Raw genomic sequence first — 13,683 nt, forward strand, 5'->3', positions numbered from 1 at the left:
ACCTACCAGATTAAGGCCCAAATCCTAACCAATTTTCCAGCACTGGCATAGCAGTGCCAATGGGATGTGTGCTGCATCCTGCAGTTGGGTGTCACTCACAGAGGCCTCCTTAAAGTAAGGGAATGTTTGTTCTCTTTCCTCGGAGCTGCTTTGCCCTTATGTCAAGCGCTGGAAAGTGGGTTAGGATTGCGCCCTAAATTATTCCCTCCTCTTTCTGACCCTGCCCCGTAGTAAATAAGCACTATTTCTGAACATGTTTTAAAGTTAGCTGCCCTGCTCTGGAAAACCATCATTTACAAAATTTAGTAGGTTAATTCCAGTCCATGTGTGGACTGCTCCTCTGGCCCCTGGGCTTGGTGGCCTTTCATTTCTTGCCCCCAGAATTGTCCTGTTCCTTCCTACTGTGAGCTCCAGGGGCCTGCAGACTGTATAATGGGGTGGGGGTAAGACTCTAATATCATTTTAATCCCTACAGTTGTTTAACTCTAGATGAGGCAGAGCAAGGCCACCCAGTAAGGCTCATGCCTGAATGAGGATTTGACCCTGAGCTTTCCACTCACTTTGTGCTTGCATGTTGTCTGTGGCATAAGTAAACTAGAAGATATGAAGACTCTGTACAATGTTTCTGCTTCCTCCCTCCAAGTGCTCAGTTGGAATGAGGTGGAACTCTAACAGGCTTCTGTTTTGTGTTTCTTCTCTCTCCCCCCCCCCCCAATCTTTAGCTCAAATTCATGTGGGGGAACTTAACGCTGGCCTTCTCAGGAAAGAGGGATGTGATTGTGCCTGCCCTACTACCTGGACAAGTGGGGGTTGTCTCTGTGGAATTTGTGGCCCCTCCAGTGGAAGGAACGTACACATCTCACTGGCGGCTGTCACACAGAGGGGAGCAATTTGGACCCCGGATCTGGTGCAGCATTGTGGTTGACCCCTCCGCTTCCAACATTGACTGCTCAGAGGGTGGCAGTTTAAGCCAGAAGGGCAAATCCCATTGTAAAAAAGAGGTAAGATGCCCCTGTCCTTGAATATATGTGATTCTTCTCCCAGTCTTGGTTTCTTAATAACTTTTCTCCTTCTGTGTACCATATGCCTCTTTGACACTTTTTTGTCTCAGGCTTCTGCCTCTTCCTTTTGCACTTCATCTTTCTCTCAGGCTCTCCACCACCTCAGCTTATTGCCTGTTAGCTTCTTCATCCTTCAGTCATTGTCCCCCAGGCCCTCTTTCAAGCCTAGTCTACTGAGATATCTCAGCCTATTGTGCAGGCAGCACATAGTCCAGTTCTGCCCACCCCCAGCAAACTTCATTTTTGTCAGAAAGCTGCATTGCTAGTCCATGTACTGTCAGGCATTCCCCCCACATACACTATTGTTTCCCTTTGTCAGTCATTAGAAATGGTTGGCAACCTTCAGTCTCAAAAGACTATGGTATAAGCCTACAGCACCTGGTATTCCCAAGTGGTCTCCCATCCAAGTACTAACCAGGCCTGGCCCTGCTTAGCTGACAAGATCAGGCATGTGCAGGGTAACAGTTTGTAACAGTTGCTGAATGCCTATGAAAATTCTGTGATGTCAGAACAGTTCATCCAATAGCTAGCAGATCTTACAAGCAGGAAGGATTAAGTAATCACCACTCAGTTAATAGCATATTTCATATATGTGTACGTATTTTTTATTTGCATCTGCTTCCCTTCTTCTCCCTCCCCCCGCCCCCCAATAGCTTAATATTAAAGACCTTTCCCCCCCAAGGTCTTACAATTTTGAGAATTTTAGACCAAGATGATTTTCCTGTCGGCTGATAAGAAATCAACCAGGGACATAATTATTTTTCTTTCCTTTTGTTGATAAAGAGCCCACCTACAGTGGACTCAGAGTTCATTTACATCTGCTTGCTGACAAAATGAGGTATTTATTGAATAGCATACTACATCAATGGCTTTCCAGACTCCTTCCATAAGTGGAGTGAGCATGTAATTTAACTGATGCTGTAGTTGCATCTGTTCCTGGGAAGGAAGGAAAGTAGAACCAGCTTTAGCTTGCCTTTTTGAAAAGAATTTAGTCAGTTAGAGCAGGATCCTGTTTTATGCAGTCAGACATATAGCACCCGCAGTCTCAGCTAGTTAGATCCTGGCATCTCATCAGACTCTTGGATCAACAGAAGCTTGAAGCAAATTCCAGGCCCTTCCTACCCTGTGGTTTATTTTTCTTTGAAATGTACACCACAGTCTTTCAGACAACAAAATAGGGCTTTAGTGATCAAGATAATATCATGTGTCGATAGCACACTATGAATAATAATACATCTACCTTGCTTGTGTGGATTTAGGATGAAGCAGGTTTCCTTAGGGGTGGTCTTGATGGTCCCTTCAGTATGACTCTTGTTCCCTGCTTCCTGCAGAAAAGACCCCCAAAGCTCAAGGCAGAAGCTCTGCAAGTTGCTGATAGTGCTACGCAGGGCGGTTTGGCCAGCCTGGCTGCTCCACCAAAGGTGAAGAGCATCGTCAGCGCAAGAGAGTTTTACATCCCATCAGTCGACCTTCTCACGGCTCAGGTGAAATTCTAGGCAGAAGCCAGACTTGAGAGCAGGAGGCTTCACAGGAAATCTAGATGATTTTGTCTCTTCAAGGCAGAAAATTAGTGTCTGACTCTATGAATTGGGAGGGCGGGTGGGGGGTGCACTGCAGATTTCCCTTCACCCCGTGACTTGAATTATTTTGTTTTTTCCTTTAGGATTTACTCTCCTTTGAACTACTGGATATTAACATAGTACAAGAACTGGAGCAGGTCCCTCACAATACTCCAGTTGGTAAGTGTCATCCCCATTCCACAGGTTCTTGAATTCTGATTGTGGCCAGTACATGCCCACCCCATTTTCCTCAAGAGATGCAGGCCTAGTCCCTCTGAATACTAGGGCATAGTGCTCTGGCAATGCCCCGTTGCATTTTTGGGACACTTCTGGATCTTTCCCTACTTTACTGTTTTCATGACATACCACTGTGATGGCACTGCTGGATTCCCAGATCTGGCAAGCACCCTGCCCCAGAGGGGTGGGCTGGTGCTGGCTACTGTCTGGCATGCATTCGCCACCCCACTTCTTGGCCCAAAAGTGGGCCACATGCAAAGCTTTCTTGGAGCCCTTGAAACAAAGGCCTCAGAGGATAGCCAGGGAGGGGATTGACAGCAACTCACTCCAACTGTAGCTGTTGAAGGTGCTTCTTTGTGGGACAGGCCAGCCTGCCTAGGCCTAACCTCCTCCCTTAGTCCTTTCCTCAGTCCTTCTCCTAGGCTAGCCAGTCTCTCATCCCTAACCCAAAGTGCTTATATCCCTGGGAGATCTCCTCTCCCAGGGATATAAGGCTACCCCATCCCATTGCCAGACCTCCTCCAACATCTTGCTTTCCTCACTGCATCTGCTAGCCAGTTGACATAGCCATTCACCCCTCCCCAATGCACTGGTATCGGTGGTGAAGCCAGTCAAGCCACTCAGGTGGTGATATCAGGCTTGAGCTCCTCCCTGCTGCTGTTGTGTTAGCCAAGGTGCTTCCTCCTCCTGCCACCTTGAGCCATGAGATGTCGGCCAACAGGAAGGAAGCGAATGCAGCTCAAGTCTCATCCCACCCACTTACCCCCATGCCCAGGCACAGCCTCTGTGTGGCCTCAGGCAAGCCATCAGTATCCTCACCGGCTGCCACATCCTGCACTGAGACAAATGAAACAAGATCTGGACATCAGATCCTCCTTCCTTCAGATCAGTAGTTCAGTACAATCCAAGAAACTTGGTGTCTGCATTGCTTGCCTTTAGCACCCTGATTGCTGAGGTGCTGCTATCTGAGCAGCTACTGTTTAGAGGTTATATAATTTTCTAGCCCCATCTCCACTCTCCCAGGGTTGTTAACCAATGAAATGATGGTGTCAGTGTGAGCTGTGCTGCTCTTCGGAACTATACATAGAGTGCATATCCCACATGAAATCAGTAGTATTCTGTGTGGTTCCAGGCAGACTTGCTCCCCTCCGCACTCTACCCACATACCTTTTTTTACTAGTGAAGCACTGAAAAGAGGCCATAATAATACTTTTGAGAATCTCAGGTATTGGTTGCTGTTCTTCCTGGTCTCATCTTTTCTTCCCTTGCTCTTTCAGACATGACTCCGCTTGTGTCACCCCTGCCCCATGATAGTTCCCTGCTGGAGAAGGCTGACTTGGACCAGATACAGGAAGAGAGAGAGGGAAGCATATGTGAGCCACTGCCTGGTAAGCAGTGAGTTTTAAGATGGTCCAGGGTCCCTTGTTTGGGCAAGGCCCCCCCATTTGCTATAAAAGTATCTCATAAGCTCCTCTAGCCTTAGCAGTCTGGTCTCAGGTGGGGGGGCAGTCCTCTGAACTAGTCTAAACTAGATCTTTAAATCATGGGCTCCACTTACTCAGCCATCTCTCTCCCCCTCCCATCTCTTGACCTTATGTCAGCTGATCCTCCAGCCTTGAAAGATATGTTTGACATAGCCTGAAACACAAACAGGGTGCAATCTTAACCCCTTATGTCAGTGCTTTCCAGTACTGGCATAGCGGTGCCAATGGGACATGTGCTGCATCCTGCAGTTGGGTGTCCCTCACAGAGGCCGCCTCAAAGTAAGGAAATGTTTGTTCCCTTACCTCAGAGCTGCTTTGCCCTTATGTCAGTGCTGGAAAGCACTGACATAAGGGGTTAGGATTGCGCCCACACTCTTGTTTTTTCTAATTCCTATCTTATATAGATACCTACGTTCTTAGAGGATAGGTATAGGCAGAGGGAGGTGTGAAAAGGTCTTTTCACTTACTAAAGTCTAGCAATCAATAGCCAATATGCATTGATTTCAGCATAGCTAAAATATGTATGTCATAACAAAGCATCACGACAAGCACAAGTCCCCTCCAGAATGCTCACCAAGTCTCTCAGAAAAGCAGTTGGGCTTTGGGCAGTAGTGCAAAATGGATCTGGAGGCTGCCCTCCAAAAATGCCATTGCCCTGACTCTGGTAGGAGTACCATCAACCTTTCATTTGAGAGAGTGCTTCAGAGAACCCTAAGAACCATTTAGGTAATGGAACTGGTTTTTCCTAGTGTAGTGGCATCTGTGCCTCTGTGATACTGGCAGCCATTACTCCACTCCTCACCCTCATGTCATAGCTACTTGCGTGCAACTAGGCAACATATCTTACAAAAAGTCAATACAGCATCTGCCTTGACAGTAAGAGTCTGTTCCTTGGTGAGTTCAGGGCATATTCATCTCACTAACTCCAGCAGAAAGAGAATATACATCTTATGGGAAGGGTCAAGGAGCTATACGCCATTCCCTGATCACCAGAAAGATCTGTTCAGCTCATCATAGGTTTCTGATATTTCACCAGGCCATGCCCAACATGTTCAAGTCTGTATTTGCCATTTCATAAAGCTTAGAAATTTGGGTATTGCTCTTTTTCTTTAACCCATTTCTGCCCAGCCCACAGGTATACACCTTTGATCCCTGTTGCATACTTGCAACATTTCTGCCACCTGGGCAGAAATGGTTTAAAATACAGCCTAGTTTCTTAGTAAGTTTAAATTTACACAGTGCCAAGTTAAGCTGTTGCTCAAGACAACCATTAATATTTTTAAATTGCTTTGATTACACAGGCCAACACACATTTTCCTTCCTTAAACATTACACCAATTCCTGGGTATATTTGGGGTGCTGATTCCAAAAATGGCATCCGTTTTGCCCTATCACATCTAGTTTTGGAGACACGGCATAGCCTTGTTAGTGAATGGTTCAAGCAGCTTCCAAGCTGCTTGAACCATTCACTAACAAGGCTATGCCGTGTCTCCAAAACTAGATGTGATAGGGCAAAACGGATGCCATTTTTGGAATCAGCACCCCAAATTTATATCAAACCACCATGAAACTTGGGAAAAACTGTTCTGACCCTCAATTTTGTAGGCCTGTGTTATCTTTGCCCAGAATGTTTATCAGATTGCATTGTTATCTTGGCTGGCTGAAAGTCTCACACTTCCTATCCACATGACTTTCAGAACTTGTGGTGGTTAAATGCTGATACGAACTTCTCATCCCACAGACATTCAAGTGGAGAAAGGGAAGCCAGAAAATCCAGCAAGCCAAGAAGAAGGAGAGGAAGACATGAGTGGGACCCAGTTTGTATGCGAAACAGTCATACGCTCTCTCACTTTAGATGCTGCTCCTGACCACAAGCCCTTGCAAAGGAAGAAGTCTTTGCAGAGTGAGTGTCTAAATTGCCCTACCTGTGCTGAAAATACAGTATGGGTACTATAAAGGCCCCTGGCACATTTTGATACATTGCTTATTGTGGACTCAGGTTCACTACAGGATCCCCTCCATTACTGCCCGAAGAGTGAAGACTCCGTTAGGATCAAGAGCAGCCCTAATTCTGCATCACAGGAACCCGAGTCTATGAATAAAGGTACAGAGGTGACCAAAGAACCTGAGCCCCAGCATGGTGTGTTTTCCATGCTGTTGCTAGTGTTTCTTTTGCATCTTCAGATTGTATTGTGAGCCCTTTGGAACAAGAAACTGCTTATTTATTTAGCTATGTAAACCCTTGTAAACCTACTTTTTGTTGAAAAGCAATAGTATACAGTATATGTGTTCTTAATAATAAATAATAATGATCCCTCCCTTGAGAGAGCTGTCACTATACCAGGGAAGGATTAATTCAGTCTGGAACAGGTACAAAGAAGATACCCAAGAAGTTGAAACTGTTTTTGGAGCAGAGATTAAGAGATCTTCCATTTTATTGCTCCCAGTTTCTGTTTGTGGTAGACTGCTTTGCATTGTATAGGTTGTGTTTTGGAGGTGAGGGAAAAGGTGGCAGAGGACTGAATGTGATGTTTTTGGTCCCTTTCCCAACTTTCTTGAGAGGGCTGTTCATGGGGGAGGACTCATCTTGTGGTGGGATTGGGCAGGATGGCAATGGCTGTGACAGCCCTACAAAACTGACACTAAGGCCCAGGGAGAGGGATTATAATATTGTGCGCAGTAAAATGATGTTCTCTCCTTTCTACTAGAGAAACTCCTGGTGCAAGATGCTGAAGAATTAAGTGACGGGGAGGCAGAGGATGATGCTAAAGATGAGGTCCGCAGTCAGGCGTCGTCCACCTCCTCTGAGGATTACATCATCATCCTCCCAGAGTGCTTTGACACTAGCCGCCCTCTGGGCGAGTCCATGTACAGCTCTGCTCTCTCTCAGACGAGCTTGGAGAAAGTTGTGGAGGCCCCAGCAACCCCTGAAGGCCATCCCACAGCTCATACTATCAATATCTTAACAACCTCACAGACTCTGGATGAAGTGCCCCTGGTCCCTCAGATCCTGGAACCACAGCCAGCAAGGTACCAACAACAAAGCAGATCTTAAGATCTCCTCATTTCTATAGTCTTGGACACCTTCTAGAGGAGCATAAGTGTTGGCTGCTGAGTTTGGACCAGTGTGCAAATTAAGCTGAGTAAAAACAAAATGGGTCAAAACCCAAATGGGACATTACTGTCTTAGATGTTCGATGTAAACGCATCCTCTGATTTAATAAGTGTCTCTCCCAAAGTGTGTGTGTATGTGTGTTTGAAGCTTGTACTGATGGAAAAACAGATCTTTTGCTTTCCATTGTGAACCTATATCTTTTTGCAAATGTCTGCTTTTTCTTTTTTTAAACAGAACTGTGACTCTTTCCCAAAGTAACAGTCCCCAAGAAACAAGTTCTCCCAGAGAAGAAAGTGAAGTCCTTTTGTCAGCTCCTGACCAAATAAGAGAAGGTATTGCACCATAATTTCATAGTAGGTTAGCAACTGCTTGTTAACTAATTATTTAGTTTAAATATAGCCTCTCCTGTTCCAAAGGCTTGAGGCAGGTAATATCATTATATGCATACACAGATATATAATGTCTCATTAAATAAGTCTAGTTAATTTTACAGATTCAATAAGGACAATGTTAATCTCCATTAAATCTTTCAAATGGCCTTGCTTGTTTTCCTTCCACTCCTACTCTCATGCTTCTAATTTCTTTTCTAGATCTCCAGGAAGATGTTTCTGGACTTCCACCTAATGGGATTGTCGTCAACACTGCAACATGTCCAGAATTTTCTAGGTAATAACAATTCTAGTTATTCTTGCAGTTGTACTTTAGTCCAGGCTGTGTGTTCTGTGCATCAGGAACCACAACTGAAATTTGCTACACGTTTGGAATTCAGCGTTCTGAGACTAGCAAGTGTTTTTGGGTTGAGTTTTGGAGAGCTTTTGGATTGAGTTGGGTTTAAGTCTGCAAAGAGAGGAAATACCTTGTGAAATGATTTCAGAAGCCAGTGGAACAATTGTTTTTCATTTTCGTTTTATTTTCATGACCTACATTTCTTCCATGGAACTTAAAACAGTATATCATAGTATTTCTAGGCAATCTTCCATCCAGGAAGACAAAGACTAAATCCAGACCTTGGCCTCAGTAAGATTGCTGTCACATGTGTCTTCAAACCAAACACTAGGACTGTCATTTAGAACAGGGCTTCCATGTGCTGTAAAACTCCTTTTCTTCCTCATGACAAGCTAAAGCAAAACACATTATGCAGAAAAGTCACCATAGCTCAGTAATGGAGTTCATGCTTTGCATGCATAGAGACCCAGGTTCAGTCTCTAGTGAAAGGGAATGTCAAGCAACAGGATTGGAAACCCACTGCCAGATGATCATACTGAGCTTAAGAGGTCATCTGTCTTGGCTCTGCTAAGGCATTTTTATATATTTTATACTGCTCTAGTCCCAGGATACTAGGTTTCTTGGTTAGCATTTGTCTTTTTTAGCAGAGAGCCGCCTTGGGTGCCCTTCGGGGAGAAAGGCAGAATACAAATCCAATAAATAAATAAATAAATACACAACCATGAGACCAACCCCTCCTCTAGCAAACCCTTTTCTGAACACTTTGTCCTAGCAACATATTCTCTCTTGTCACAAGAATAACAAGTTAAACTGCTGTGCTTGCTCTGTTAAGAGGAACCTTCCAGGTTCTTTTTTTTTCTTACTCCTTGATGTTATTTCATTTCAACCTTCCCTACAGACACACCCAGGTAAACAGCCTTGCTGGTGGCCTGGTAAAGGGGGCTTTGTCAGTAGCTGCTTCAGCCTACAAGGCGCTGTTTGCTGGACCACCCTCTGTGGAGCAAGTAAGTAGCTCATGTGTTGATGATGACCCCATAGGATGGGCAGGGACGGGGGCTAAAGCAGGGATGTGTGTATTCTGGCTACCAAGATCACATTGTGTGGGCACAAATTTGGTAGTGGGTGCCCCATCCTAAAAGCATGTTTCTAGAGGTCTCCTGACTGCAAAGATAGGGTTGAAAACATGTGGCATGAGAGATTGCTGTGACCAAAAGCAGGACCAAAAGCAGGGATGTGTGTATTCTGGCTACCAAGATCACATTGTGTGGGCACAAACTTGGTAGTAGGTGTCCCATCCTAAAAGCATGTTTCTAGAGGTCTCCTGACTGCAAAGATAGGGTTGAAAACATGTGGCATGAGAGATTGCTGTGACCAAAAGCAGGTTGGAAAGCACGTTTCCCCTTTAGAGATCACTTTGATTTGGCTCATGCTCAGACTTTGACTGACAGTCCTAGTTAGTCCGTCTTCTGCAGCATGTTGGTTAAGGGGCTGACTTGACAGTACAAGCCTACTCAGAAAGTACACCCCATTGAGTTCAATGGGTCTTACTTTTAGGTAAATATATATAGGATTGCAGTCTGAGTCTCTTGTAATGATTTCTTGAGCGCACACATTTCTATAGCAGGCTTGTTCTTTGCTTTGTGGAACACTGTAGCCTAGGTGGTGTGAGCGAATCAATGGATTTGGAGTCAGGCTTCATGGACTAACAGTCTCTTCTTGCAGCAGGCAGTTGGTTTACATTGTCTTTTGGTGCTTTCTGGTTCTAAAAATGAAATTGTACAGATTTGTAGATTTCATTCCCATTTCAAAGATGGATGATTTGTGGGTGCAGAAATAGAGAAACATTTGCAAAGAGTTCCAGACATGTACATACAAGTATACACACTTTTGCACCTGTGCATACGCGCACATGTACAGTTTCCTTCCTTGTTTTGATAATGACTCTGTCTTATTCAAGACTTTTCCTGTGACTACTGAGGAACAAACAGCTCCCTTCCTGGCCAACCTGAACGAGATGGGCTTCTGTGATCGGCAACTCAATCTCCGACTGCTGCGGAAACACAACTGTGACATGGCTCAAGTTGTCACAGAGTTGCTGCAGTTGAGTCATGGCGACTGTTACGGAAACCAATACTGAGCCATGTTCATCTTGCTCATTAAAGACCTGAGGAGCATATGGCACCAGCAGCTTCCAGCTCTCTCCTGTTCCAGCAGAGAGGAGGTCGCCTAGCTTCCAGTTTTCATCACCTCTAGTTCTTTTGTTCTTCTTTTAAAATCTTACATTCCTCCTTTTTCACCCACTCCCATGCCCACCATCAATACTTCAAGGCTCAAATACTAGGCTTTTTTACTCTGAAAAAATTTAGTGTCTTATAGTTAAAACTGGCATAAATAGATTTTTCTAGAAGAGAAATGAACATCGATGAGCTGCGAGTGAGCTATGTCCCTTAGTATTCTGTGGCTGATGTTCATGTGCTTCACATTTATGTGGGTCTGTAAGCAGATGAACATGAGCCAGGGATTTAGGGAATGTCCTGACTTCTCTCTGCCCATCTAGTCTTCTCCTGTGGTGGAGGTAAGAAGTGGTGGTGAAACTAGACTTGCATCATGCTGGAGACCCCCCCCCCCCCCCACAGGTCCAGTTCTTCCACAAAGGTGGTGACTGATCTTGTTGAAGCAATAATTCTGCCAGCGTTTTTATGTCGCATGTGCTGGAAGGCACTGGCTGTACCTAACAGCATTGATCAAATGGTCGTTTCTTCCACCTCCTCCTGGCTAGTCCCACCAAATCCTGATGCTGCTAGTTGTGGGAGTGAAATACTGTGAAAGGAGCAAAATGGTACCAGGACTAAGCAGGAGGTTTTGTCATACAAATACCAAAACATAGAGCAATTGCTCCTGGTATGTAAATCTTTTGAGGTATTAATTATTACATAGAGTATTTGAAGCATAGGTGGTCAAGGTACACTTGGGGTGTTCAAAAACTATTTATGTGGACCCATTCTTGCCATTCCAAAGTTATTTCAGAGGAATGGACTCTCTCAAGCAGTATTTCTGATTCTCTGCTTTTGGACCAGTTTGAGATAAAAAGATCATTTAACAAACCATGCTGCAATGGAATATAGTAATAATGCTTGCCAAACATTCTTGCATGGAGTAGAGCAGAAAAGAATATGCAGGGCAAGAGATGGCATTAAGGAGGGCAGCTTTCCCTCTCCCAACTCACCTGTCCAGTCTGATATAGGACCATTAAGAATCCATTTGGAATTTCTGCCCTATCCTATTGAAATCAATAGGATTTGTGCCTGATCTTGCTGTATTGTGTCCTTTTACTCTCAGGTGTTCCTTTTGACTTTTCAAATAATAGAGTTTCTCTTTCCATAAAATATGATGATGAAGTGAACCAAAGTCTGGCTCTTCTGTAGCCACCAAAAAACAAAATTATTATGTTAACGTAGTTAGGGTGAAAAAAATCCAAAATGCAGAAGTGAGAAGGGCTTCTCTTTGCTTAAATAGGATGAAAAAAATAATTAAGAAATTGCTCGTTTTTTATTTACCTTGTTTAAATCACTGTATGGAAAGCTGGCAGTCTCTGATCAGTAGCCTTCTGATTGGAACATTTCTCTTTTGGGGGTGATGGGAAGAATCTTGCTATTTCTAGATAATCTTGCCTCTCAGTTTTTTCTCTTCTCTCTCTCAGATAGTTTCCAATCAAATCAGCCAACATGTTGCTAGCCCTCGTAGAGAGAAGTTTCTTTTTAGGTTTCCTAGAAGCTGAAACTTTAAGGTTTTCTTTTGTTGGCTTTGTATATTTTGTGGAAGGATGCATGGGTAATTTAAATAGTGCAAATTTTAAGATCTTTGTATATTGTTTAGGATAAGCACTTTAAGCTGTCTTTGGGTGTGACAGAAACATAAAATAAAGTATACATTCATTAAGTATTTGACTCCTTTTTTGTGAAAACTATTGTTCAACTACTAAGTTTTACTTTGTGTGGTGGGTAGGGGAAACCTACATTCTTGTGCAGACTTATTGGAAAGTTGGTTAAATTGAAATCAGTGGAATTTCTTTGGGGCAAAAGAGTGCTAGCATAGTGACCTGTTACACTTTCTCATTGTTAATAGCAGCTTCTTTTGTAGGTCAAGGGCTCCCTTTGAAGAAAATGTTTACAACACAATCCTAGGAAGCCACTTTATGCTGCATTAGGCCACTGGTCCATCTGGCACAGTATGATCAGGCTAGTGGCAGCAGTGATGTGTGGTGCAGGGGTGGAAGGTGAGGTAGTAACACCTCACTAGGGTCCTTTGAAGAGGACTAACAGCTGCCAAAGCTGTTAGTGCACAGACACAACCCACGTGCTCTGAGCAGCTGGAGCACGCAGATTGTGTTTGCGTGATCACAGCTGTGGCGGTGGTGACACTTTTCAAAGAACTCGGGTGTGGCAGTTGTACCTCACCTGCCCCCAAACCGCGCATCACTGAGTGGTGACTCTTCAGATTTTCAGACAGGAACGTTTCTCTGTCCAATACCAAGGATGTAAACTATGTGCATTATCACTGAGCCACACCCCTTCCCTCTAAGCCTGTGCATGTGTACACAGAAGTAAATCATGTTGAATTTGATGGTAAGTTTGCATAGGATTGCAACCTTAACTATGTTGTACACACACTTATGTATAAAAGATCACCTTCTGTCCTTCCTGCTACCCAGAGATGTCTAACAACCAAGTGCTGCTAAACAGATAACCAGTGGAGTGACTAGGGGGATGCGAGCTGCACTGGCTGACACGCACAGTGGGGTGACGCCACTGCTGGCCAAAATTTTCTTGGTATTTTGAATAATACCATCATGTTATATAGGGGTGGGGCAATGGAGCATCACCATGCCCACCACCCAGGGCATTGCCCTGCCTACTGCATGGGGCTGACATGCTGGCTTCCTGCACTGGATGATGCAAACCTTAGTGACACCACTGCAAATAACATATAGCTACTTTCCTATAGCCAGCATCTTTAACCCTTGAACCAGAAATCTGGGAGCAATGGAAGATGCTGTGTATTTTGCACACGAAGAATGCAGCAGTGGGGTTTTTGAGTCTGAGATTCTGAGCTTTCCAGAAACAAAAAGTGTAGCTACTTGCTAGATGTGCATTCTAGTGTTAAAAGCATAACACACATAGCAAAAGAATGTCATACACATTCAGATTGGGAGTGGAAGGCTGGGGGGTCTCCTGGCTGGGGTCGATCTCTCTCTCTGGAACTTCCTCACCAAGCACTTATTTTCTGATTGAATTTTAGGTGGTTCACAAGCTGCTCCATTCTGGGGAAGTCAATTTCTGGATTAGTTGATGATTTTTTTTGTGATGCTGTTTTGTGAGTGACAGTGAAACTTTATATGATTTGGAAAGATGCTGAGAGAGCGAAGTGCTGAGCCTGTCCAGTAAGAAATAGGAGAACAATCCTGTGCATACTTTCCTGGGTGTAAGCCACCTTGAACACAG

The 13,683-nt window shown here is 44.3% G+C and overlaps 1 protein-coding gene across 3 annotated transcripts in view; it reads left to right on the forward strand.

Moving 5' to 3' along the window:
- NBR1 (NBR1 autophagy cargo receptor) overlaps positions 1-12,122 on the forward strand; it is a 28,949-nt gene extending 16,827 nt beyond the window's left edge. For 2 of the 3 annotated variants that reach the window (XM_066628276.1, XM_066628277.1), the window contains exons 12-22: positions 723-1,001; positions 2,393-2,545; positions 2,725-2,800; positions 4,135-4,245; positions 6,083-6,244; positions 6,341-6,445; positions 7,050-7,371; positions 7,691-7,788; positions 8,047-8,122; positions 9,081-9,186; positions 10,140-12,122. In XM_066628276.1, the coding sequence (XP_066484373.1) occupies positions 723-1,001; positions 2,393-2,545; positions 2,725-2,800; positions 4,135-4,245; positions 6,083-6,244; positions 6,341-6,445; positions 7,050-7,371; positions 7,691-7,788; positions 8,047-8,122; positions 9,081-9,186; positions 10,140-10,319 (1,668 nt within the window). In that variant the 3' untranslated portion in view covers positions 10,320-12,122. The remainder of the gene's footprint in view (positions 1-722; positions 1,002-2,392; positions 2,546-2,724; positions 2,801-4,134; positions 4,246-6,082; positions 6,245-6,340; positions 6,446-7,049; positions 7,372-7,690; positions 7,789-8,046; positions 8,123-9,080; positions 9,187-10,139) is intronic. The other variant, XM_066628278.1, reaches the window with a different exon arrangement.
- Positions 12,123-13,683: the final 1,561 nt, after the last annotated feature.

This window comes from Tiliqua scincoides, chromosome 5, assembly GCF_035046505.1.
Source record: "Tiliqua scincoides isolate rTilSci1 chromosome 5, rTilSci1.hap2, whole genome shotgun sequence".
NCBI classification, from domain to species: domain Eukaryota; kingdom Metazoa; phylum Chordata; class Lepidosauria; order Squamata; family Scincidae; genus Tiliqua; species Tiliqua scincoides.